Here is a 27,868-nt window from a genome sequence, read left to right as displayed (position 1 = left end):
TTCACACTTGAAACCTTATAAAGTCTCAGACAATTTCTGTTTAGAACTCTCCTGCGAAACTTCCTCTGTGATCTAGAGCCCCTAACACACCTTGGATCTTTCAGAACTTGGCCATCATGTGTTATAGGAGTGGTCATTTAAAATTTACCTTTTTTATACAATGCAACTTTTTACTTGAATAATTCAATCTTTTGAAACTCTCTACATGAGTGTTTTATGCACTAAGAGCCTGATTAATTAAGATTGGCATTGTCCACACCAGTCTTAAAGAAAAGGGGCCACTGAAGTAAGATGTGCCTAATTTATCAAGAGGGCAATGCCACTTAATTAGAAGCATCTTACAAGGGCCTGTCACAATCGTCGTCAGAAATGTACTCCCGTCTTTTCATTAATTTGATTGATGGAGTTAGTCACTCCTAAACCTGCCCATTTCACGAGGGCTGGCTGAGATTGGGGATAAATGGCAAAAGTTTCAAGATTTTTGTGTACCTTCCGAGTTTCACTAACATTTTGCGATGTTTGAAATAATTTAGGAAAGAAAACTGGTGTAAACACCTTCATGAATTGTGGCCTATGTGTACAAAACAAACTAGATGTAAAAATAGCCTTAATAGAGATCTGTCTGCTGGTTTCTACATAAAGGAAGTAATGCTTTGGCTTTGTAGATGCCTACCCCGTAGAAAAATGATTTCTTTTTTGTAGAGATCTGATGTGCCAGTCATGAGAAATCTAGTGCAGATGCCATATGCAAATTAAGCTGGGTGTCCATGTGCTTTAAAGGGACTCTGTCATCTGAATTTGGAGGGAACAATTTTCAGCCATAGAGGCGGGGTTTTTGGGTGTTTGATTCACCCTTTCCTTACCCGCTGGTTGCAATATTGGATTGAAGTTCATTCTCTGTCCTCCATAGTACACGCCTGCGCAAGGCAAGATTGCACTGTGCAGGCATGTACTACGGAGGACAGAGAATGAACTTCAATCCAATATTGCAGCCAGCATGCAGCCGACGGGTAAGGAAAGGGTGAATCAAACACCCGAAAACCCCGCCTCTATGGCTGAAAATTGTTCCCTCCAAATTCAGGTGATAGAGTCCCTTTAAGGAAGCTGTTCAAGTGCATCAACACGCCCCAGTGCACTTCTAGCCTGATTTGCATATGGCTTATATGATTTAGAAGTGCCTAAACATAAACATAATTATTTTGATATGTAAAAACCTGCTGCCAGTCTCCATTTAAACAGTCCAGCAATGAAAACATAGTTTTAACCCTCCGTCACATACAACTGATCTGACAGGCGCTTCTCTTTTACTTTCATTTCTCCTTCCTCACCAGATTGTGAGGAAACCCCCTCCCTCCAGGTAGTCTCCTGTCTCTTGAAGGTCTGTGAAACCTGATATCACAGTTGGATTTCAGAGCTTCAGGGGAGAGGATATAGCTGCACAGATCTCTCAGGCTCATTGTATGTGAATACGTCACATTCAGTAAGGTTGGTATTTTATGTTTTTATTCATTACAATAGTTTATTTAGCTTGTTTTATGAATGTATAGCACAAAATGTGAGGATATTTCATAGAAATAAGGGAGATTTTATAAAAGAAAGTGTGCTGCTCAGGCATATACAGTAGTTCCCTAACATATTCCTTCTCTTGCTTCAGATTATCTGCTGAAATGGAGAGGAAAATGTACAATTTATCCAAACAACTTGATGTTGAGGAAGTAACAAACATGCTGTTAGATGATAGAGACCTCACACTGAATGAGGATTTAGGAGAGGAAAGTGAGATTGATTCTCATGATGAGGTGGAAGAATGTGTCCTGGATTCTGAAACAGAGCAAGATGGTGACAGTGGTGAGGATGAAGAAGTTGGATCATATTATATTGGAAAAGATAAAAATACTAAATGGAACAAGAAGCCATTCTAGAAAAAACGTAGGGAACCTTTAAACATTATTACTCACCTTCCTGCAGTAATAGGAACTGCACGTAATGCAAAAACTGCAGTTGAATGCTGGAACAGTATATTTACAGATGACATTCTGGACTCTATTGTCATATATAACAACCAATATATAGACATTATAAAGGACAAGTACATCTGCAACAGAACCATCAAGCCCACAGATGAAATAGAACTGCGTGCTTTTTTTGGATTACTGTACCTTGCAGGAGCTTATAGGGCAAATAGACAAAGTTTGGAGGAACTTTGGGGTAAAGATGGGGATGGAGTTGAAAAATTTAGCCTTGTTATGTCCATAAACAGATTCAAGATTCTAATTCGTTGCCTTCGGTTTGACGACAGAACTACCCGAACCGAACGCAAAACACATGACCGACTTGCTCCAATTCGTGATATATTTCAAAGATTTGTTGTAAACTGTAAACAAAGTTATTACCCTGGAGAGAATCTCACTATTGACGAAATGCTCCCTGGTTTTCGTGGTAGATGTGCCTTTCGTCAATATATTCCATCAAAGCCAAACAAATATGGAATAAAAATGTATGCCCTTGTTGATGCCAGTAAGACCTACACTTACAACCTGGAAGTTTATGCAGGAAAACAACCAGAAGGTCCTTACTGTGTGAGCAACAAACCCATTGATGTTGTAAAAAGACTGGCTGAACCCTTATTTGGATCGGGTCGCAATATTACAGCTGACAATTGGTTTACAAGTTGTGATCTGATTGATTATCTGAAAATTCAGAAGCTGTCATATGTGGGAACTGTAAGAAAAAACAAAAGGGAATTGCCGCCACAGTTTGTAAGTGTGAAAGAGAGACAACAGTACAGCAGTATGTTTGCATTCCATAATGGAAAGGCTTTAGTTTCCTATGTACCACATGCCAAAAAAATCGTACTTCTTCTATCAACACTTCATGATGATGCTGCCATCGATCCTGGGACTGGGGCAGAAAAAAAACCGGAGATAATTACATTTTACAATGCCACCAAAGGGGGTGTGGATACAGCAGATCAGATGTGCTCCACTTTCAACGTCAGCAGAAACATCAAACGCTGGCCAATGGTCATATTTTTTGCTATGTTGAATTTGGGTGGTATAAATTCACAAGTAATTTATCTTGAAAACAAGCTTGAACCACTCCGTAGACGATTGTATCTGAAAAAATTGGCCCATGAACTAGTACTTGGAGAGCTATGCAGGAGAAGCGTGAAAACAATCGGTATCCCCTCTCGCCTTCAAGTTCAGCTCAAAAGGTTCCGCCCAGAAGATGATGGTGAAAAGTCACCATCTGCACCACCTCACAAAAGAGGGAGATGCACCACCTGCCAAACGGAAAGCGGAACCAGAAGGCTTTCAAATTATGAATGTCTCAAATGTCATAAAGCAATTTGCCTGACACATGCAAAAATGGTGTGTAATTCTTGCTATTTGCTCTGCAAGTGTGACTTTTCTGGGGAAACCTCAGCATCTACTTCTGATTGAATATGTTTTTAATAGTACTTAAGGTACCTTAAAATTAAGTTTGTGTTCAAAAATTTTCTTTGTACATTTTTTTGAGAGAGTCGAACTGGGGACTATTTGGCGGGAGTTTTGAAAAGTTTGTATTTCATAGTTATTAGTTTTATGTTAAGTAAATGTTTTTTTTTGCAACTGATTATGTGTAGTCTCTTTTATTACATCCCTATGAAGGTCACTGATCACTTTTAGAGCACTGAAATTGCAAACATTAGATATTATAGGTATTTTTCCAGCAGGCGCCTGACAGGCACATTGTATGTGAACTCGTTAGTCCGAATATTGTATGTGACGGAGGGTTAAGAAAGACTTCTAGTCATGACTGATACAATCATCAAACAAACTAATTTTTTTTTTTCATTTGAGCTAGCCAATTCAGCTTGTCTTCAATGAAAAAGTCCACAGTTTTTTAGGTAAACTTTATATTTTTTTTTACATCTGCATTAAATAGATATAAGTCCAGAAACAGAAAATCAGTTAAAATGGTTTTATAAGATGAGAAAAAAAAGTCTGCATTTTTTCCAAAAACAGTGCCGCTCTTCCGTGTGGGATATGTCTCTGGTATGGTTGTATGCATTTATTTTCATTACCAGTTATGGTCCAGGGATAACAGCAGAGCTTCTTCTGAAGAAAAGCGGACATTTTTTTCTTACCTCATAAAACATCTTGAATTTTTGTCAAAAATAAATGTTTTTTTTTATAATATCAACATTAAAAAATTAACCATTAAAAGGGAAATACAAATATTTTGATACACTTTTTATAGTTTTTATGTGACAACTTGAAAAGTAAACATGTCAATGTAATTTAGTAGATTGTAGATTTCACCAAACAGTAAAAATTGTAGCTCGGGTTCACGTGAAGACAATTCAAAAGTTATTAGGGGGTCACTAGTTAAAAAAAAGTGCAGAATTAGTATTTTATATAACGACATTAGGATGTAACTTAGCTTGCAATTTGTAGTGATATTCAATCTGTTTAAAGAAGCATCAAAGTTTTTATCCTCTTAATATATTGCAGTCATCATATTATTATATCAATCAATAATCCCAAAAAGTCATGTACTTGACAAGCATATATATATATATATATATATATATATATATATATATATATATATATATCCCGTCCTTTACACTAGAATCCTACAGATAGTGAGGAGCGAACAGAAAAAGCACAAATACGAGAGGACTTTTACCAGTGAGTAACAATTTATTAAATATTTAATGAGAACAAACCTAAAATATAAAAAATATAGTGACCTCAGATGTGAGAGACACTGTTGGCTACGAACACCTTTAAACACACCCTGCTGGTATACTACATCCCAGTGAATTTATATAAAATATTATAAAAATTAAAAGAGGTGAGCAGCCTATTAGTAATTATTCACGCTAGAAGCAAAACAACGCAGTTAAATAAAGTGCTTATGCTGGGGTAAAGTAAAGTTGTATTCCCAAATTTAATATAGAGTATGAATGGCAAATTGTATTGCACATAGAATGCCCTAAGTGTTGGAGCTATGGGTCAGCAAGTCCCTCTTGTTTAAACCAATTGAACCACAACTAGCAAAATGTAACACAATGGATGCAGACAGTGAACCTCTCAACGTGTACTTACTGGGTGTGTGGAGGGACACTGTGATGTAGTATACCAGCAGGGTGCGTTTAGAGGTGTCCATAGCCAACAGTGTCTCTCACATCTGAGGTCACTATGTTTTTATATTTAAGGTTTGTTTTCATTAAACATTTAATAAATTGTTACTCATTGGAAAAAAAAACCCTCTCATTTTTGTGCTTTTTCTGTTCACTCCTCACTATCTGTGGGGTTCTAGTGTAACAGACAGGATGTATATAGTCATCATATTATATAGCACTGTGTGCTTACAATTACTCATTTTACCCAGATAATTCTTCTAGTTTTCATTATGTATGACATCACATGATGAAATGGAGGATACCAATCCAGTAGTACAGGTCCTTCTCAAAAAATTAGCATATAGTGTTAAATTTCATTATTTACCATAATGTAATGATTACAATTAAACTTTCATATATTATAGATTCATTATCCACCAACTGAAATTTGTCAGGTCTTTTATTGTTTTAATACTGATGATTTTGGCATACAACTCCTGATAACCCAAAAAACCTGTCTCAATAAATTAGCATATTTCACCCATCCAATCAAATAAAAGTGTTTTTTAATAACAAACAAAAAAACCAACAAATAATAATGTTCAGTTATGCACTCAATACTTGGTCGGGAATCCTTTGGCAGAAATGACTGCTTCAATGCGGCGTGGCATGGAGGCAATCAGCCTGTGACACTGCTGAGATGTTATGGAGGCCCAGGATGCTTCAATAGCGGCCTTAAGCTCATCCAGAGTGTTGGGTCTTGCGTCTCTCAACTTTCTCTTCACAATATCCCACAGATTCTCTATGGGGTTCAGGTCAGGAGAGTTGGCAGGCCAATTGAGCACAGTAATTCCATGGTCAGTAAACCATTTACCAGTGGTTTTGGCACTGGGAGCAGGTGCCATGTCGTGCTGAAAAATGAAATCTTCATCTCCATAAAGCATTTCAGCCGATGGAAGCATGAAGTGCTCCAAAATCTTACCTGATAGCTAGCTGCATTGACCCTGCCCTTGATGAAACACAGTGGACCAACACAAGCAGCTGACATGGCACCCCACACCATCACTGACTGTGGGTACTTGACACTGGACTTCAGGCATTTTGGCATTTCCTTCTCCCCAGTCTTCCTCCAGACTCTGGCACCTTGATTTCCGAATGACATGCAAAATTTGCTTTCATCAGAAAAAAGTACTTGGGACCACTTAGCAACAGTCCAGTGCTGCTTCTCTGTAGCCCAGGTAAGGCGCCTCTGCCGCTGTTTATGGTTCAAAAGTGGCTTTACCTGGGGAATGCGGCACCTGTAGCCCATTTCCTGCACACGCCTGTGCACGGTGGCTCTGGATGTTTCCACACCAGACTCAGTCCACTGCTTCCTCAGGTTCCCCAAGGTCTGGAATCGGTCCTTCTCCACAATCTTCCTCAGGGTCCGGTCTCCTCTTCTCATTGTACAGCGTTTTCTGCCACATTGTTTCCTTCCAACAGACTTACCATTGAGGTGCCTTGATTCAGCACTCTGGGAACAGCCTATTTGTTGAGAAATTTCTTTCTGGGTCTTACCCTCTTGCTTGAGGGTGTCAATGATGGCCTTCTTGACATCTGTCAGGTCGCTAGTCTTACCCATGATGGGGGTTTTGAGTAATGAACCAGGCAGGGAGTTTATAAAAGCCTCAGGTATCTTTTGCATGTGTTTAGAGTTAATTAGTTGATTCAGAAGATTAGGGTAATAGGTCGTTTAGAGAACCTTTTCTTGATATGCTAATTTATTGAGACAGGTTTTTTGGGTTATCAGGAGTTGTATGCCAAAATCATCATTATTAAAACAATAAAAGACCTGACAAATTTCAGTTGGTGGATAATGAATCTATAATATATGAAAGTTTAATTGTAATCATTACATTATGGTAAATAATGAAATTTAACACTATATGCTAATTTTTTGAGAAGGACCTGTATGTGGTTTGTCAATGCGTCTCAAAGCATACAGCTTCTTTATCAGGACAACCAGGATGAAGAAGCTGTATGCTGTGAATTGTGTTGATGAGTAACCACCTACTACTGGATTGGCATCCTCCATTCTTTCACGGCAGCGCAGTACAACCCATCCGCTTCTTCTTTTTATGCATTTATCTCCTCGTGGGTTTGCAGCAGCTTTAAGCGATTGTGTGCACAACCGAATCAGGTGAGCCCATTTTGTACATTTCTGTTTATATTGCTACCCAGATAAGACCCTATTTGCTCTCTCTTCTTTCAGCTTTTTCCTTCTCATGTCATGTGATTAAAAACAGTCTAGTTGAATCCTGCAGAACAGGAAGCCTCCTCTTCAGCTCCTGACCCAGCTGCTGACCCTTCCTCTTATCTCTTCTTCCTTTTGTCAGTGACATAGAATTGTAGTTCTAATGATTATTCATGCAGACTTCCTGTTTCTACAAAGAGCATCGAAGGATTCAGCTAGTCTGTTTTTAATCAAGTAATGTCATAGACCTAATGGAAAATAGCAGAGTTTTCTGAGTAGAAAATCAAAATAAGCAATTGTAAGTACACAATCTTATATAATATAGCGACTGCAATATATTAAGAAGTTAAACACTTTGATGGGAGGAATGCTTCTTTAAAAAAATGATCCTTTATTTCTAGGTTAAAAATATTTGTGTTGATGCAACTTTAGCAGAAGTTGCAAATGACAGAGCACATGTAATGTGACAAGGAATGGAAAGTGAGATTTTTCAAAAAAATTAATGTAAATGTGATACTTATAAAATAGGTTTATACAATAGTTACAATGCAGCTTCTAAGATAGAAACAGTGTCCCATGATGTAATCTGGACAAATTATGGAGTGTACAGCTAGAAAAATTTGTTTTAGAGGTGTATAAAAAAAAGTTTATCCAACTTTATCACATACAGTTATTAAATGTCTACAGATGTGCCACTTTCAGGCACAATACAGCTTAATACAGCAGAAAGCTTCATGTATCTGCACACGACCTGTGCTGTGCATGAAGGGGGCTGACTGATCGGCTCATTTCAGTAGATTACCGAATCCCTTTTTAGGGCGTTTGTTTAGCTTTGAGATGAGCGAGTCAGCCAGCCCCATTCTTAGGGTGTCGGTTTAGCTATTGACATGAGCGAGTCAGCCAGCCCCATTCTTAGGGTGTCTATTTAACTATTGACATGAACTAGTCAACCAGCCCCCTTCATACAAAACAATGGTCGAATATTGGTGGACATTTACTAATGACTGTATATGAGTAAGTTGCATGTTTTACTTGTCTTTTTTTTTTTAGCTGTACCACCCCTTTAAGACATTTACCAATAAACCAACATATTTATATTCAAATATTGCGTCGTACTAAAAAGAAAGACTGCAGCATTTCCGTTTTATATATAAAATCATTATTTACAAGATTGTTATTCCAACATCCCAATCTAATTAAACTACAACAATTTCTTGATTATTTACAAAACACAACATACCCACAATTATTCCAAATAAAAAAATAAATGCCAAATCTGTGCCATCTTTATTTAGCTCTTCTAAATGATGAAGAATGGGTATTGTCCAACAGTGTGCACAAAGTCAAGTTCAAAATAGTGTGAAAAATTCTCCGCTCAGATTATTTAAAAAAAAAGTCAAACATTCCTATAAAAGTTGTGACCATTTAAAGAGCTATTTCGCTGGTACTGAAGTCCCACATGGCACAAAATGAGAAGTTTTTACTAAACAACTAGAGGCATGGAAGTCAGTTGTCACTGTTTTGCTATTGCCTCTTGTCTTGTGCAAAAGGTTCAGTAGTTGTTATCTTCGTCCCATGAATCCTGATTGCCTACTGGCCGCTTTCACACAGGAGGCACAACAAGCAGTCTTGTAATAGGCATATACACAAAGCCTGGCCTGTACCACCACATTGCAGTTGTAGTATTTATCTTTGCATTGCTCATCTGTTCATAAGAAAAATAGACAAAATTAACATAAGTAGTTGTGCGAGATGTAAAAGTTATTTTGAAATGTGTTTCATATTGTTATAATGTATTTATAAGACACCTTTTATACCATGTTTGGGAGCTGCACAGTAGGGATACACTTGTTATACAATGGATAATAAATATTTTTACTATATTTTTTGTACTTACTTTTGGTAGTACTTCATGACTTAAAGGGGTAGTCTTAAGTTATTAAATTGCTTTAATCAGTTAGAAAGCATGAAAATTAGCAAGTTTACAATTGACTTGCTTTTTCTAACTGTTGTCATTTTCCTGCAATAAGAGCTTTTCTCTTTGATAGTGTACAGCTAGTTTCAAGGAGTTCAGCAACTAGCTCTTGCCTAGACCCTTAAACAATGTTCTGTAGTTTCATTCTATACATTCTGGAAGAAAAGTTAACTCCTAGCATTCCAACCACCTCTCTTCAGTGTATTGATTTCTACACAGTAGTTAGCTGCTCACCTACCTACCCCTCCCAACAAGCTGCTGTTATTAATTATGCACAATCACCAGCCTACATCATAGGTTTCTCCCAGAACACATCTCATAATCACAGCTTTCACTGAGCTGTGTGTTTGCTCAAATGCCCTGTTATCTTTTGGGTAAATACGGTGATAACAGTATAAACTCCAGAACAGACCATTGATGGCTGAATGTGTTAGAGCAGAAGTTGTGCTGAGCTTTAGAGTTCTTCTTGGGCTACTTTCACACATCCATCTTTCGCCGTCAGGCTCAATCCGGCAAATTTTGAAAAAACTGGATCTGTCTAAAGATGCCGCAGGATCCATTTTTTTCCCATAGACTTGTATTAGCACCGGATTGCGCTGGATGACCTTACGTTTCGTCCGTTATTCACCAGATCCGGCAAAAATGTCATTTCCAGCATCTGGTAAAAATGTACACAGTAACGTTTTTGTCTCTGGCGAAAAAGCCTATGGAGTGGAAGTCTATGGGAGCTGGAGGGTGCCGGATCAGGAAAATGACGGATTCCGGTGCCGGATTCTGTTTTTTTAAACTGAGCATGCTCCATTTTTTTTAATCCAATTATCTGAATATGCTAGTCGGATCCGTCAAAAAAGCGAATCTGTCACATCAGTTTTTCACAATCTGCGACGTATCAATTTTTTTCAACATTCAACGGATTGTGCCTGACGGCAAAAACCTGATGTGTGAAAGTAGCCTTATACTTCAGCTATGCTACTCACCAAAATGGTCACTCAAGGAGGAGAGCCCACCCTGTCAGAAAGCAGGGAGTAAGGTGATTGAAAAGGTGCGTGCTTCTCAAGAGACAACTGGAGAATACCCCTTTAATAATTTCCTAGACATTAGAATATTACACTGATATAATTACCTATTTCTGGAATGCACTCCTGTGTGTTGCATGATTCATTTTCCCCTGGTTTAAACTCCGCTTCACATTTATCACTGTGTGACATGTCATCTGCCAAACACCGAACCTCACGGATCCGGAAACCGCCTTCACAAGATTTGGAGCACTAAATATCACAGAGGAACATAAAATTAACTGAAATTGTACCAATGTTTAAAACCTTTGCAGTTTTCCAAATACTTTGGTAGGAAGGAAGATATATCACATAATGAAATAGTAAGCACATTCAGAACACATAAGGCATAATGGCTTAGAAGGGAACGTACCAGGACATACTAGTGATTTTCTTTAAGAAACCTTTTATTGCAGCTCGTCAAAAGGTTATTACACTAGAACCATACTAACAAATTCCCTCTTTACCATATTAACCAGTTATGATTAAAAAAAATAATAATATTGATACATAAAGGGATTTTGTTACAATATCAATGTTTTTTTCAAAGAAATATTATTCAAGTCATGGCAAATAATTCAACAGTAAAATTCATAGTAGAAAACGCTGCAGAGAAAAATGTAAAGCATGTCCAATACAAAATAGATAAGCAACAATCAGGTGTTTTGTTGAGTGTTGTATAAAATTGGGTCGTACTGCATCCCCTCAGAATTATTCTGACTTTAGATGTGCTGAATGCATAAGTGAACTGTTATGATCCGGTGACCTTGGAGCTGCATGAGAACTTTCACTGGAGAAAGTGGCCACTATACTGACCGCAAACCTGAACTTAACACCGCAACTAGAAGTAGCCGTGGAGTTTACCTAACACACCTAGACACCTCATCACAGCCGGAGGACTAAATACCCCTAAAGATGGAAATTGGAATACTGTCTTGCCTCAGAGAAAATCCCCAAAGGGTAGACAGCCCCCACGAATATTGGCGGTGAGTCGGAGAGGAAAAAACATACAGAGGCAGAAAAAACAGGATTTAGCACAGGAGGCCACTCTAGCTAGATAGGACAGGATAGGACAGAGTTCTGTGCGGTAAGTATGAAAACCCTTCAAAAAATCAACAGCAGAAAATACAAAAAAACTTCCTACATCTAACTAAAGATGTAGGAGCGTATATCTGCAACTCCAGTGAAACCAACCAGACTGAGAAAACACAGACACAGTCTAATCTGGACAAAAGAAAAACAAACGAACAGTACTGAAAATAAGCACACTGCATGTGTGCCACAGGAAAAGAAACAGACACTTATCTTTGCTGAACTGGCAGATAAGCAGGAGAGGCCAGGCAGAGATCCAATACTTCCAGAGAAACATTGACAACTGGCAAGGGCTAAAGGATACTGCACACCTAAATATCCCAGTCAGAATTGTAATTATCCGATACACCTGGCCAGGACTGCGAGTCAGAGACAACTGCATTCCCACCAACAACCACTGGAGGGAACCCAAGAGCAGAATTCACAACAGTGAATGTCATTACCCACATAAATGCTGCAATTTAGGGTGAAGAAAATGGAAGTTGCTGAAAGAAGTCACTAACATCCATAAAATGTTGTCATGGTCTACAGCTAGTTCACAAGACTCTAGATGTGAAAGTGATGAGTCTACAATTAGAGAGAGACTGCACAATTAAACTACACTGATGTGTTGAAAGGCCAAAAAAAAACATTTGCCCTTAAACTTGTAACCAACACCCAGGAAAAATGGCATAAAAAAGATGCATCAAAAGTAATGGAGTAAAGTAATTAAAGAGAACCTGTCAGCACGATTTTGAATGGTAAATCAAATCCATGGCCAGGGCCGGCATCAGGGTATTACAGGCATTACTGCAGTATGGGGCCCAGTGATGAGGAGCAAAAAGGGGGGCCCGAGAATGCTGGCAGCCCGGTCTGCGCTTTGCGCGGGCCCCCCTGTCCACCCCCCGTCTGTGCTCCGCTCGGGCCCCCCTGATATTTTATTCAGGCTGCCACTGTGCCGATTACACCAACAACACTGTGGCGTGTAATGCAGCCTAAATGAGCACTATACCTTTAAAGCGCCCCCGGTGGCCTGATGCATCATGGGCCAGTTCGTGACGTCGCACGCTGCCCTGCTCCACTTCCTCATTCCGGAGCAGAGCAGCATGCGGTGTGCCACATGGCTGCGGACGGCAGAGCAGAAGAGGCAGGCGGCAGCAGGGGACCACCGGACGATGAGGGAACCGGACGAGGTGATGGGGGGCACTGGCAGGACGGGCCAAGGTCGACGTGCAGGCTGCTGCAGCTGCTCTTCAGACCGGATGAACAGGTGGCGGCGGGCGAGCAGAGTGAGTACCGTCCGTGAGGCGTGCCCGTGCTGCGTAAGCTGACTCTAGGCTTAGCCGACATTCAAACAGGGCCCAGGGGTGGGGGGGTTTGTTTGCTGCGCCTGCACAAATTCAAACAGGGCCCGGGGGTGGGGGGGTTTGTTTGCTGCACGGATTCAAACAGGGCCCAGGGGTGGGGTGGTTTGTTTGCTGCATGGATTCAAACAGGGCCTGGGGGCTTACTGCGCAGATTCAAATGGGGTGGGGGGCTGCTGCACATTCCAACAAGGCACAGGTGGTCCATCTGCCCTGGTGGTACACATATAAAGTATCCTTGCGTCCGTAACGACTCGACCTATACAATTGTTCCTCTAAAAAAAATACTTAATCATCATACCGTGATAAAAATGGAATAACAAGCGATCCAAAAGACGTATATAAATAAACATGGTACTGCTGAAAATGTCATCTTGTGCCGCAAAAAACAAGCCCACATACAGCTCCATCAGTGGAAAAATAAAAAAGTTTTAGTCCTCAGAGTAAAGCGATGCAAAAATAATTATTTTTTCTATAAAATAGTTTTTATTGTATAAAAGCGCCAAAACATAAAAATATGATATAAATGAGGTATTGCTGTAACCGTACTGACCCAAAGAATACAACTGCTTTATCAATTTTACCATACGTGGAAAGTATAAACGCCCCGCCAAAAAGAAATTCATGAATAGCTGGTTTTGTTCATTCTGCCTCCCAAAAATTGGAATAAAAAGCAATCAAAAAATGTCATGTGCCCGAAAATGGTACCAATAAAAACGTCGACTTGTCCCGCAAAAAGAAAACCTCACATGACTCTGTGGACCAAAATATGGAAAAATTATAGCTCTCAAAATGTGGAGATGCAAAAACTATTTTTTGCAATAAAAAGTGATCTTTTAGCATGTGACAGCTGACAAACATAAAAACCCACTAAAAATAGTAAATCAAACCCCCCTTTATCACCCGCTCAATTAGGGAAAAATAATAAAATAAGAAAAATCTATTTTTTTCCACCTTTCCATTAGGATAAGAGTTGGTGCTATAGTTGGTGTTGGGGCTATGGTTAGGGGTGTGTTGGGGTTAGGGTTGGAGTTAGAATTGGGGGTTTCCACTATTTAGGCACATCAGGGGCTCTCCAAACACGACATGGCGTGCGATCTCAATTCCAGCCAATTCTGCGTTGAAAAAGTCAAACTGCGCTCCTTCCCTTCCAAACTCTGCCATACACCCAAACAGGGGTTTACTCCAGCATATGGGGTGTCAGCATACTCAGGACAAATGGCACAACAACGTTTGGGGTCAAATTTCACCTATTAGCCTTGGTTAAATAAAAAAAATTGGGGCAAAAATCATTTTTTTGAAAAAATAAGATTTTTTATCTTCATGGCTCTACATTATAAACTTCTGTCAAGCAATTCTGGGGTTTAAAGTGCTCACCACACATCTAGATAAGTTCCTTAGGGTGTCTACTTTCCTGTAGCTATTACTGACCGTGGGGACATTGCCTAAAGAGTTTTGGAATTATTACTGCTATAAAAGTGAGTAAAATAAATAAATGGGGGTGATCACCCCTTTACTCTTGACTCCTTTTTAATGTATTTTCTTTATATATATATATATATATATATATATATATATAATCAGTTAAGTTTTGAGGTGTATTTAATTTCTATAATTTATAGTTAATTTTTGGTAGTGTATAACCAGTGATTATATATGCAATAATATACACCTTCCATTTATTTATTTATTTGGTTGGCAGGCTGAGGCGGCAGAGGAGGGCAGGCTGAGATGACCATTATTCTTGACTGGGTAGTGGGCGCGGTGGCAACTTCAGGTGTGTGAGTAAATAACAAGTCCTTGTATTTGTTTGTCCACCATATCAGTACGTGATTGTATGATACAGTCATACCTTCCCCCTGACCTTCCTCCTCCCCAACAGCAATGTATAAGCTACTGGATGATCCTGACCTGCTGCAAAACCAAATGCCCAATTATATCATCAGGCAGCAGCTCAGGATAATCCAGTAACTTATAAATTTTGGTTAGGGTTTGGAAGGGGGGTGGGAAATTATTGATGCAAGTGGGTACATATGATTGGGAAACATCTTTATTATTATTATGGCAGTTTAATTTTTGAAATGGTGCTATCGGTCTGTGCTCGCACAGCAGTGCATGGACTGGGCGCCGATCTCCTGACCAGTATCCTCATACATGCTGTAAGGCTGCTGAGTTCAGGTTTTCCTACCAAAGCGCCTCTGAAAAAGTGCACACTCAACAAATAAGAGGGGTGACGGGCAAACTGGAGAATTCCAAATAGTCAAGTCTAAGATATTCAACCACACTCTCAGAAGATAGCAAAAGTGATCGATTTTATTTTAATATGGAATCATCATTCATCACACCGTTGAATATCAAAAACAAGTGATGATGGGTAGAGAAATGGGTAAGCGTTAGGTTACAATTCGACACAGCCTGGGTCTTTTTCAAACATCGCTATGTCAAGTTAAGCCAGGTACAGGAAATGATTGGCTATGTGCGCTGGCCACAATGATGTAGCTTCCCAATGGGGGAGGGGGACATAAGGCTGGGCACCAGTGGGACCAGGTGTAAAGCACAATACGAGCTGTTTGTGATGACTGGGGTCTGTATGACATGTCACTGCTTTGTGATCTATCTCCTGCTTGAAAGTTCGCGCCGACACAATCCTTACCACGGGCAACGCTTGCACAGACTGATCTCCCGGCGGTCTTCAATAAAATGGTGCTTGTGAAAATTGAAATCTCAATTCAATGATATGCTTGCCATTTACTGAAGAACACCTGGAGCTCATTCTGCGCAAGCAGTGTATATAAACTATAAGCATGCTTGCAAATGTAAATACTTTACAATAACCTACCGCACTCCAATCAGTGAAGAACCATTTTGCACCACAGGACTTGAGAATGCACGACTGCTGATTGGGAGGCCGCTCCAGGTAGGAACACTCTTGTGGCTTCACCACTGTAAAACCTTCAGACGCTTTGTGAATACAAATGACATCTCTCTGCTGGGTTCCACTTCCACATTCGACAGAGCACTATAAAGGTATAAATTTATAGGTTATTAAACAGCACACTGTGAATCTGACAGCAGAAAAAGGTGGTTTATCATATATTCATATAGTTTATTAGTCCAGCATGGGTATCTAGATTAAGATAAATATCACCATGACATACAATATTATCATGACATATACAGATATAACAATTTCTTCAACTTCCCATCTAGATAAAGATAAACAGCAATATAGGTTGTGTGCCATGACAATACAGCCTTGCTCTTTTCAACTAGTAGAGTAGAACTGTAGGAATCATGGGTATGGCAACATATGGAAGTGGAAAAAGGGTTCTGACACGTCAAATCTGTAGTTAAAACTGATTTTTTTTTTTTAGGTTATGCCTTGGGATGGAAACAGGATTTATTGTGGTATAACTTTCTGTTTCCATCTGGACTCATTATACAAATTAAATAATTCATCCAGTTTTTCACAGCAAAATTCCAAACATTGTCGAATTCTTGTCAATTTTGCTATTAAATTAATTAATAAATAACGGTTTCCAGTTTTCCAGAGTCACTCCTCAAATTTACAATATTTTTTTTACATTTCCCAAGAAATATATTTTAAGACCTGTAAATAAATATCTTTATTCTAATATCACAATTTTCCTCTGGGGGTAATTGCTCTCTTTGCAGAGACCCAGTTGGTACATGGAGACATACTTATAGGCAACACTCCTTGGGGCAAAAAAAAAGGATGCAAACTAGCTGAATAAAACTAGGAAAATAACTGTTGCCACACTCATATTGTCGGGCCAGCAATAGAAGTCAGCCTGGCTTGTTCCTTTCCTGAGACCTAAACATGCTGGCAATGCTAGGAAATGGTTGGTTTATTATGAGGCGATTTTCCAACTTGCTGGAGACTATTCTTTTCAGTTCAGCTTTTCTTGAGTTGCGAGGAGACATTTATTAAAACTAAGGCAAAGTAAATCGGAGAAGTTGCTTATAGCACCGATCAGATAAAGGGTCATTTTCAGAGGCCCCTTTAGAAATAACCTGAAAGATGTGATATTTTATGTAACACAAAACTTATTGAACATCTGGCTAGTAAAATATTTGGACAGAAGAAGTAAAACTATTTAAAAAAAAAAATATATCTTACTTAAGATTTTATTTAAGTTAGTAAAGTACATAAGGATCATTGTGCATGTGTAGGAATTTGCAAGCCCATATATTATACATTTATTACCATACCTTCTCACGTCATGTTGTTTTATAATGTAATGGATTTTTATAACAGAAGACCAAAAAGCGCAATGATGTTTTATTAGTATTTCATGGTATAAACAAAGATAAACATATTCAATCCTCAGTACAAGCAGCAGGTATGTTTAATTATTGGAAATTGTCTTTTTCGAAAAAGGAGTCTAAATGCAAATCCTATTACTTACATTCTCTACATATTTGGGTGATATAAAAGAATTGTAATGCTGCTTATAATAACTTTTAAAATACTTTTTTGTGAAAAAAATGATTGTACTGTAGGGTAAAAAGAGGTTAACTGTTCTCCGGCAATAGGCTATAATTCTGCAGTCACTCTCCGTGACTGGAGACCTGTGAATCTTCACATCACGCACTCCAAACTGTGAGGATTCTCCAATGCTGGTGCCAGGTGTCCGATTGCAAATATGCGATTTGCATACATGCGGTCACATGCAGACTAGACGTGTGCAGCCTCTCTCCACGCAAGTCAGTTGAGCAAGGCCGGACACGTCTAGTTGGAATGTGGACTGAAGAATTCAAATCACACACTTGTGGACATACTATGGCCTGCTCCCCGCACCGGTGAGTTCTAACAGTACACAGTTTGTGACTGCAGACTTGTAGTCTAGGGCTGGACAGCCTCTAAAATAATTTGCTGGTTTATTGTCAATTTTTTGGAAAAAAACGAACTGGGAAGATGCTTCCGGGTTTCTGAGGTTTTTAAAAAAAATTCTCAGCAAATTGCTTATCTGCCCATAATATATAAACAATATACGGTAATCAACAAGAAATACATAAGATGAAAACTCTTACAAAACTAACTGACCAGCATTTTACCGTTTATAAATGACTGTTGGTATGGTTAGTATAATATCCTAATTACTGTTCTCAGGTATTCAGATTCTCCTTGTGGAGATCACGCTTTCACAGAGAATCCCACAAGCAATGATCCCAGGGACAAATGTATGCAAATTAGCTCATTTTCATTCTAATTAATGGAAGACAATGAGCTTGGGAAAAAACATCAGTGTTTATTGTCCTGACTCTTAAAGTCTTTGATATTAACAGTGCCACATTGTACTGTAGCATTTGTAGCCCTGCATACATTGCTCTGTTCCCTAGAAAAGTCTATTGTGTGTCTTGCATATAGAAAAGAACTGTTCAGAATAATACAATAATAAAATTATTAATACATTTTTTTTAACCGAATCCAGTGTTCATACAGGATTAGGAAGTCATAATGCTATTGGAGTACATGGCAGAATTTCCAGCCCTTCGAGCCATGAAGTATTTATAATGTCAGCAATACAAGAATAACATTTTGCACTGACTTTTTCGAATCCTACATAACAGCAAATGTGTTGTCTAATTGAATACATTATTTATAAGCTCCACTCTCCAAAAAGAGACCATCTGCACAAATATAGCCTTGAAGACTTAAAGCAACCAACTTTAAAGGCACATTTTATTTTTAAAGACAGGAATGGGGGTTTATTTAAACAGAATCTGTCATCAAAGTACAGTTTTTGCCCAAATTGTTTTGGATTTATACAATAATAATATTTTGTGAAGGTTATTTTATTTTTAAAACACTTACACTGTGAATAACTGAATATACATCAGTATTGTATCTGTGTGTATTAGGCACTGTGCATGTGGTCAGAATAACGCTGTATGTAGGGGTGCCATAGATCAGGTAAAATAGGTGTCATCAGAACAGTAGGCAAAAAGACCTCTAGTGCCACCTATTGAAAGTTTCAATCATAAACGTCAATATCAACTCTTTAAAGAGCCTTGTCACATGACTTAGGATAAAAGCCAAACCAGAATCTCAATTTGCATAAACGTGTTGCAGGGTGTTGCCCCTCATGAGTACAATGCATTTGATCTTGTTTTACTGTATGAGAGGCCTCTGAATGGGGTCTAAGGCTACTTTCACACTTCCGTTGTTTGGCCAACATCACAGTGCGTCGTTTTGGAGAAAAAAACGCATCCTGCAAAGTTGCTCGCAGGATGCGTTTTTTCTCCATAGACTTGCATTAGCGACGCATTGCGACGTATGGCCACACATCGCATCCGTCGTGCGACGGATGCGTCGTGTTTTGGTGGACCGTTGGCACAAAAAAGTTCCATGTGACTTTTTTTGTGTGTCGTGTCCACCATTTTCGACCGTGCATGCGCGGCCGAAACTCCGCCCCCTCCTCCCCGGACTGCAGAATGGGCAGCGGATACGTTGAAAAACTGCATTCGCTGCCCATGTCGTGCAGTTATTTTCACAACGTCTGTCGGTACGTCGGCCCGACACATTGCGACGGGCCCGTACCGATGGAAGTGTGAAAGTAGCCTTAGTGGTAACATTTTTACTTATAGACAGTGACATGCCTGACATGCCAGGATAAGGAGAGTTATGGGCCAACTATTGAGAAATTAAATATCAAAAAGAAATAATAAAAAGGATCAATATTGACTTTTAAGACTGATGCTTCTAGTAGATCACACTAGAGTTCAAGTCCTCTTCTTCTTTGAAGAGACAATTTGCATATTTAATTTTCCAGAGGAGTAATGCATGGCCCATAGATGGTTTGATGTTTAACTTAAGTCATGTGACAAGGCTTATTAAAGGGTTGATTGACTTTTAGGATTTATACTTTCAATAGATGGCACTAGAGTTCAAGTCATATTCCTCTTTTAAGAGACAATTTGCATATTTAATTTTCCAGAAAACATTGCATGGCTTATAAGCCTCTTACCCTGGCATGTGAGGCATGTCACTTACTCTTAGTAGAAATGTTACCCCTTAGACACTAATCACAACAGGAAACACTTTCATGAAGCTTTCCGCATTTCCAAGAATAGGATCATATCCCATCTTTAGTGCTACTGTTTGTGCAGTATTATTGCCATCTATACCAAGTCTTGATCAAAATGAATCCAGCTCCACTCTGGTGGACTTTTCTTTAAGTTAAGCAATTGTGGCATTTAGCATCTGAAACACACCTTAGCTGCAATCCACATAGAAATTAAATATACATTTCTCCTGAAAGCCCTTGCATGTAATACATGGAAGAAGCTGATTTTTTCAGGACTGTTTACACCTAGCTAGAGATGAGCAGACACCTGGAGGTTCGGGTCCGGCGGGTTCGGCCAAACAGTTACAAAAAGTTCGGGTTCGGGTACCAGAACAGTACCCGAACCCAAACCCAGACCCCATTCACTTGAACGGGGGCCCAAACATCTAGTGTTTGCTGCAATGTAATGTGCAAGACAGCATGGCAAACACTGCTTCTGATCAGCGGTGAAATCATCCCCGCCGGTCAGAGAGCCGCGGATCCCACACTGACAAAACACAGCGTGAGAGCTCAGCTGTGATCGGAGGTATAAAGTTTACCTCTGGTCACTGGTGTCAGCTGGTGGGATAATTACTCCCATCATCCAACACCTGCTGCCGTTAATAACAGCGAGAGCAGAAGCGGCGGATGGGAGCATTCATCAGCCGCTCCTGTGCTGTAAATAAATAATGTAAAAAAAAAAACCCGGTGTGGGTTCCCTGTATTTTTTGTTAACCAGCCAGGCAAAACTCACAGCTGGAGGCTGCAACCCTTAGCGGTCTGCTTCAGCAAGGCTAGTTATCAAAAATAGAGGGGTCCCAATGCTGTACTTTTTAATTATTTAAATAAATTATTTTTAAAAATGCTGTGGGGTCACCCTCAATTTGACAACCAACCTTGCTAAAGCAGAGAGCTGGGGGCTGGTATTCTCAGGCTGGTAAGGGGCCATGGATATTGGCCCCTCCCAACCTAAAAATAGCAGCCCGTAGGCTGCCCAGAAAAGGCACATCTATGAGATGCGCCAATTCTGACGCTTTGCCCAGCTCTTCCCACTTGCCCTGTAGCGGTGGCAAGCGCGGTTAATATTTGTGGGGTTCACATGAAGCCCACGGTTCAAACCCATAGGTGACATCAAGCCCACGGCTTAGTAATCCATTGCTAACCCTATAGTTACACTGGGGAAAAAGTATTTAGTCAACTACCAATTGTGCAAGTTTTCCCACTTGAAAACATGAGAGAGGCCTGTAATTTACATCATAGGTAGACCACAACTATGAGAGTTAAAATGAGAAAACAAATCCAGAAAATCACTTTGTCTGATTTGGCAAGATTTATTGACACCCTTCTATTAGATCAGGCGGGCCTGCCCAGCGCTATCCATATGCACCCCATGTGAACAGACACCACAGTTTACAAGACAAAAATGGGCCCAACTGCAGGCCCACCTGATCTAATATAAGGGTGTCACTACTAGGCCTGCCTGGATGCTGTGCATCTCCATTGTGTGAACAGCGCCACATGCAAGTCTTTTATGTGCAGCAATGTGCCAAGCAGCCACCCCCTCCATTAGTTTGGTAGGTTGAGAGTGGCTGCCTCATCGGTTATGCTGCACTTGTGTAGTCTCCATCTTAACCACATGGGTCCACTGCATCCTGATAATGCATTTGTTTAGAGGCCTAGGCAGGTAAGCATGTCTGCCTCGTTTTGCTGTTTTTTCTAATTTTTGGAGGATCTCTGAATCCTCTTCTTGTGCTCTTGCTGTTTAAAATAAGTATTTGGTCATTAACAAAAGTTCACCTCAATATTTTGTTATATAGCCTTTGTTGGCAATGACAGAAGTCAAACATTTTTTTAAGTCTTCACAAAGTTGGCACACACTGTCGGTGGTATGTTGGCCCATTCCTCTATGCAGATCTCCTCTAGAGTAGTGATGTTTTGGGCCTGTCGCTGGGCAACATGGACTTTCAACTTCCTCCAAAGGTTTTCTATGGGGTTGAGATCTGGAGACTGGCTAGGCCACTCCAGGACCTTCATATGTGTGGCACCCCTAGGGGTATTTGCCACAAAAATAGTTACTGACAGTAAGTACAAATACTAAAATAGCAAGACTGCACTACCACATCCGGCCAGAAGGGGGAGCTCCAGAGACTCCCCTTGATCCATTCTGGTCTGAGAGAAGAAATGGCAGTTGGGCCAAGGAGCTGATAGTGAGAGGTCATACAGCTGAATTTCTAACAGCCCTGTGACTGTTACCAGGCCTAAATCACCGGCCTGAGGAGAAGAGGGATAGAGAAAAAGGACATTGTGAGAACAGGGTAGCATTAATCACTACCCAGAACAGGCGCAAAGACGGATACCGGATCCGTGGCTGTATTCATTATATATAATACAGCAACCGGAAAAACGTGAGGTGATATCAGCTTCACTAGGGTCGGATGCAGCAACAGACACAGAGTTCAGCGGTACTCCCAGAGGGGGTAAACCGATAAAAGGACTCGGGTTGCCCGTCGAACCAGGACCCGGAGGGGACAGATTGGGCCGGCAGCCAGTTCACATACAGCAGCAGGGCCACACAGAAATTGCGCACAATAAGAGGCGAAGACCCCGGCAGGGTCAAAGTAACTCAGAGTTCCCATACAGACTCCGGTGACAGGACTGGTTGTAAATCCTTTTATGTTAAAGTAAACTGGTTAAACGTTTCAGTGCCTCAGTCTTTCATTTGGACAATAGCCATCTATCCAGGATCAGGATCGTCACCACTGGGAGAACCTGCTGCTGATCAAGTAAGTGCCTGTCCCCTCATGATACCCCTTACACTGTGCATTGCCTGAGGCCACAGCACCGGGTCAAGCCACCCGTGACATCCCCCTCAAGAGACAGACTCCATTGGTCCGGTGCTGGGTATCCCGGTCTCTTGGGCGTCACAATTGGCGTCACGAACAGGATCTAGCCAGCCCGTATACCGGGTATTGTGTGCCGTGATTGGAGCCCAAAACTGTGAAAACTGGGATGAAAAATCTTGAAAATTGACTTTATTAAAGAAAAATCCATTCCCCATTGAAAACTATTGAAAGTGACTTTTCCCCATTGGTTATAATGGAGTAAAGATGGCCGCCATCCCCTGAGGTAATCACTTCATAACTGTTAGGCACGAGACTGTTAATTGAGCTACGCCATCACCTGAGCCCCAGTCTAACTGAAAAACTTCAGAATCCGCCATTACAGAGCGCGGTGGGTGGGAGCAGCAGGGGGCGTGTCATTGTGGGCGGCACCAAGCTGAGCGCTCTGACATCAGAGCAAGGGGAAAATCGATCCTGCTGCACAGCGGAACGAATCTACACTATCCCGACGGAAGCGGAGGACCGGAAGGGTCCGGATTAACTAAGGGGGCACAGTATGTCGCAGCACGGAGACGCCGCAGCACTCGGCAACGCTAATGCAGCTGAAAGACAGAGTGTCAATAGAGAGTCTGGCAGCGCAGCGGTGCAAGGAGTGGCGCCCATCATGCCGGTGCTGATGCCATATACCCCGGGTGGCCCATGGCTTCCAATGTATGAAGGTGAGCCTAATACCCTTGACGATTTCAGAGAAAAGATGCTGGCCCATTTTGACATGTTCCCTGTGGGTGAAGTTCAGCGTGTTAGTCTCCTGATGATGCAGTTAAGTGGCCATGCTAAGCGAGAAGTCACAGCATGGGCAGCTGATCTAAAAGGCACTGTTGAACGCATATTTGCTGGATTAAAAGCTACATTTGAAACCACGGTCAGCAGCAAAGCTAAAATACGATTCTTCAGTTGCAAACAAAAAGCTAATGAGGGCGTGAGAGACTTTGCCTTAAACCTGCAGGAAGCCCTTAAATCACTTACACTGGCTGAACCCATTTTTAACACCGGAGCAGATAAACTGCTAAGAGATCAATTTATTGAGGGACTCTACACCCCTTCTCACCGGGGGCATGTGAGCATGCTTGTTTTTAAGAACCCTGAATTGACATTTGCCCAATTAAAGGAGAGCGCTATACGTCTCCAGCTGGCAGAGGCACCTCGGGATCAGGATCCTGCGCAACCCATGGCAGAGGCACCTCAACAACAGGGAGTGCCAGTGACATCAGCTATGTCTGGGGCCATTGCTAAGCCCCTGGGGCCCAGTACTAATGAGGCTCTTCAACAAAAGCTTGACTCTTTAGCTGATGTTGTTGCTTCAATGGCTAAAACCATGCAGGAGATGAGAGGACACAAGATGGAGTTGGCAAACTGTAGAGAGGATGTTCCATGGATGAGACCCCGGAGATACCCGACATGGAGAGGACGACCCCGCGACCGCTACCAACCGGATGGACAGCCCATTTGCCGCCGTTGCCAGCAGCCGGGCCACTTTGCACGAGATTGTGATTTAAACGGGAATCCCCTGGGAATGCGGGCCGCTTCGCAGGAATGAACTTTCAAGGCCCAACACCCTGGCACGACAGGTACATCGGAGGACGACCCATTATCCCTATCGTGCTGGACGGAATTCCCCTCAACGCTTTGCTGGACACAGGTTCCCAGATTTCATCTATACCGTATATACTTTATAAGAGGTACTGGGCTGATGCAGATATTGATAAAGGGCCCTCTGATGTTGAACTAGATATATGGGCCAGTAATGGTAAGTTGGTACCGAAACTAGGATTCAGGGAGATGACCATAAAGATTGGTAAAGTAGAACTGAAGAAACAGGGTATAATTGTTGTTGATGTTGACCGGCGGAACTGTGAACCAACTGTATTGATAGGAATGAATGTGTTAGAGAACTGCTTTTCCGAAGTCATTTCTGTCTTACAGCAAATTGCTGAAACTGCCCAATCCTGCCAGCAGAGAGTTCTCCGGAGGGAAATAAAAGTATTGATGTTAAGGCAACAGGTAGAAGTTGCAGGTGGAGAAATCGGCAGTGTGAGGGTAAGTGATCCAACGTCTATTGTAATCCCACCAAAAACAGAAATGCTGGTATGGTGTAGAGCAGCCATTGGTACTAAGGGACGAGATTATCAAGCCTTAATAGAACCAGTGTACACCGACAGCAGGCCCACTATACTCACAGCACGAGGGATAGTCGAGGTACACCGGGGACGAGTGCCGGTACGACTTTTGAACTGTGGAGAGGAAGAGGTCACTTTGCCAAGGTATGCTACAATGGCAAAGCTATATACTGTTGACAACAATGCCATCACAACCATTGAGCCCATAGAACCAACCTGTCAGGTGGAAGGCAATGGCTCAGATGGAGAAATGGAGGATTGGTGCCAACAGCTACACGTGGGCATAAATTCAACACCTACCCATCAAAAACAAGGGGTGTATAGGCTAGTGACGGATTATGAACAAGTCTTCAGTAAACACCCATTGGACTTCGGACGGATAGAAGGGGTAGAACACACAATCCCCACCGGTGACCATCCCCCAATAAAAGAAAGATATAGACCCATACCGCCTGCTCACTATCAATGTGTAAAAGATATGCTGAGGGAGATGAAACAGGCCGGGGTAATAAGAGACAGCTGTAGCCCCTGGGCGGCCCCTCTAGTGATTGTCAAAAAGAAGGACGGAACCATGAGAATGTGTGTAGACTACCGGCGGATTAATAACATCACCCATAAAGACGCCTACCCCTTGCCTAGGATAGAAGAGTCCTTGACTGCTTTGAAATCTGCTAATTATTTTTCCACCTTAGACTTAACAAGCGGGTATTGGCAAGTCCCTGTGGCTGAGAGAGATAAGGAAAAGACGGCATTCACCACACCAATGGGTCTATGTGAATTTAATCGCATGCCGTTCGGACTCTGCAACGCATCCGGTACCTTCCAGCGGCTGATGGAATGCTGCCTCGGACACAAGAACTTCGAGACCGTCCTCCTGTACCTAGATGATGTGATCGTCTACTCAAAGACTTACGAACAACACTTAATAGACCTGGCAGAAGTGTTCGAAGCCTTATCCAGGTATGGCATGAAAGTCAAGCCATCCAAATGTCACCTTCTCAAGCCAAAGGTACAGTACCTGGGACACATCGTGAGTTCGGAGGGAGTAGCACCAGATCCCGAGAAAATAAGCGCCATAAGGGATTGGCCAAGACCTACCAGCGCAAAAGAAGTGAGACAATTCCTGGGATTGGTGGGTTACTATCGCAGATTTATAAAAGGATTTACCAAGTTGGCAGCACCCTTGCAAGACACCTTGGTAGGGCAGACGAAGAAACCTTCAAACCGAAACCCTCCTTTTCAGTGGAACGACGAAAGGGAAGACTCCTTTGAACAACTAAAGAAGGCACTAACCGGAGAAGAGGTTCTGGCATACCCAGATTACCATAAACCTTTCATCCTCTACACCGATGCCAGTAATGTGGGACTAGGAGCGGTGCTGTCACAAAAGCAAGAAGGTCGGGAGAAAGTCATCGCCTTTGCAAGTAGAAAGCTCCGGCCTACTGAAAGAAATTCAGAAAATTACAGCTCCTTCAAATTGGAACTACTGGCAGTAGTTTGGGCTGTGACGGAGCGTTTCAAACACTATCTGGCCGCTGCAGAATTTATTGTCTATACTGACAACAATCCGTTGACCCACCTGGACACAGCCAAATTAGGTGCGTTAGAACAGCGATGGATAGCCCGGTTATCTAATTACAACTTCATAATCAAGTATCGAGCAGGTCGCAAGAATGGAAATACCGATGCCCTATCCCGGATGCCACACTTGAGAGATGTAGAAGAGGAAACGGGGGAGCTTGAAGAAATTGAACTACCAGCCTTCCATCGTCCCAAGGCAAAACATCATCAGTCAAGTACCTATCAGAAACAACAAGAGGTGAATTTTAATCCGTTAGCACACCATAGATGGGCTGACACCCAAGACAGCAATCCGGCTGTGAAGTTGGTGAAGGAACTGTTGACTGAGCAAAGTGCATATCCCTATGAGGATGCCCCAGAAGAGACGCATCAACTCTGGAAAGAGAGAGGCAAAATGTTCCTGTATCAAGGGAAGCTCTGTAGAAGATACACCAATCCGAAAACACATGAATTGGTTTGGCAGATTATTGTGCCTAAACAAGATGTGAAGATGGTCCTCGAAGCTTACCATAATGGTGCTGGTCACTTCGGTTGGAAAAAGTTAGAAGTGCTTCTAAGAGAAAGATTTTATTGGGTCGGGATGAGAAAATCAATCGAACAGTGGTGCAGAAATTGTGGCCCGTGTAACCTCAGAAGAAACGATCAAAAGAACCAAAGAGCACCACTGCAGCCCATAATCACCAAACAACCACTTGAACTTGTAGCCATGGACCACGTGAAGTTGACACCAAGCCGGTCCGGCTATGTCTATGCCTTGACCATCGTGGACCATTATTCACGTTTCTTGGTAGTAGTAAAACAGCAGCCAAAGCATTCCAAACGTACTTTTGTAGACCCCATGGATATCCGGAACAGGTTCTCACCGACCAAGGTACAGCCTTTGAATCAGAGATCTTCAGAGAATTCTGTAATATGTATGGTTGCAAAAAGATCCGGACGACGGCCTATCATCCACAAACAAACGGCTTATGCGAGAAGATGAACCATATTGTAATAGACCTACTAAAGACTTTACCTGAGACAGAAAGGAATCAATGGCCAGAGAAATTGCCTGACTTGGTGGATCTGTATAATCATGTCCCGGTGAGCTCCACCAACTGCACCCCAGCTTACCTTATGCGTGCAAGACCCGGCCAATTACCAATCGATCTAGAAATGGGAATTCTGAAACCAGACGCAGAAGTTCAAGACTCCAATTGGGATATCATACGGCAAAAGCAGTATCGCCAAGTGCAACAGAGTGTGGAAAGAAGCCTTCAGCAAACTAGAGAAAGACAAGAGCGAACTTTCAACCAGAATGCTCTAGCGACCCCATTAAGACCGGGTGACCAAGTGCTCAAGAGAAATCGTCGAACCAATAAACTGGACAATCAGTGGGAAGCCGTACCC

At 41.4% G+C, this 27,868-nt stretch overlaps 1 protein-coding gene across 2 annotated transcripts in view; it reads right to left on the bottom strand.

The window, feature by feature from the left end:
* Nucleotides 1-8,470: 8,470 nt before the first annotated feature.
* THSD4 (thrombospondin type 1 domain containing 4) overlaps nt 8,471-27,868 on the bottom strand; it is a 1,349,728-nt gene continuing 1,330,330 nt past the window's right edge. For both annotated transcript variants that reach the window (XM_069765881.1, XM_069765883.1), the window contains 3 exons: nt 15,651-15,830; nt 10,445-10,589; nt 8,471-9,051 (listed from right to left, as the gene is read on the bottom strand). In XM_069765881.1, the coding sequence (XP_069621982.1) occupies nt 8,909-9,051; nt 10,445-10,589; nt 15,651-15,830 (468 nt within the window). In that variant the 3' untranslated portion in view covers nt 8,471-8,908. The remainder of the gene's footprint in view (nt 9,052-10,444; nt 10,590-15,650; nt 15,831-27,868) is intronic.

This window comes from Ranitomeya imitator, chromosome 4, assembly GCF_032444005.1.
Source record: "Ranitomeya imitator isolate aRanImi1 chromosome 4, aRanImi1.pri, whole genome shotgun sequence".
Taxonomy (NCBI): domain Eukaryota; kingdom Metazoa; phylum Chordata; class Amphibia; order Anura; family Dendrobatidae; genus Ranitomeya; species Ranitomeya imitator.
The sequence above is the reverse complement of the archived record's forward strand: the minus strand, read 5'-3'. Positions and strand labels throughout refer to the sequence as shown.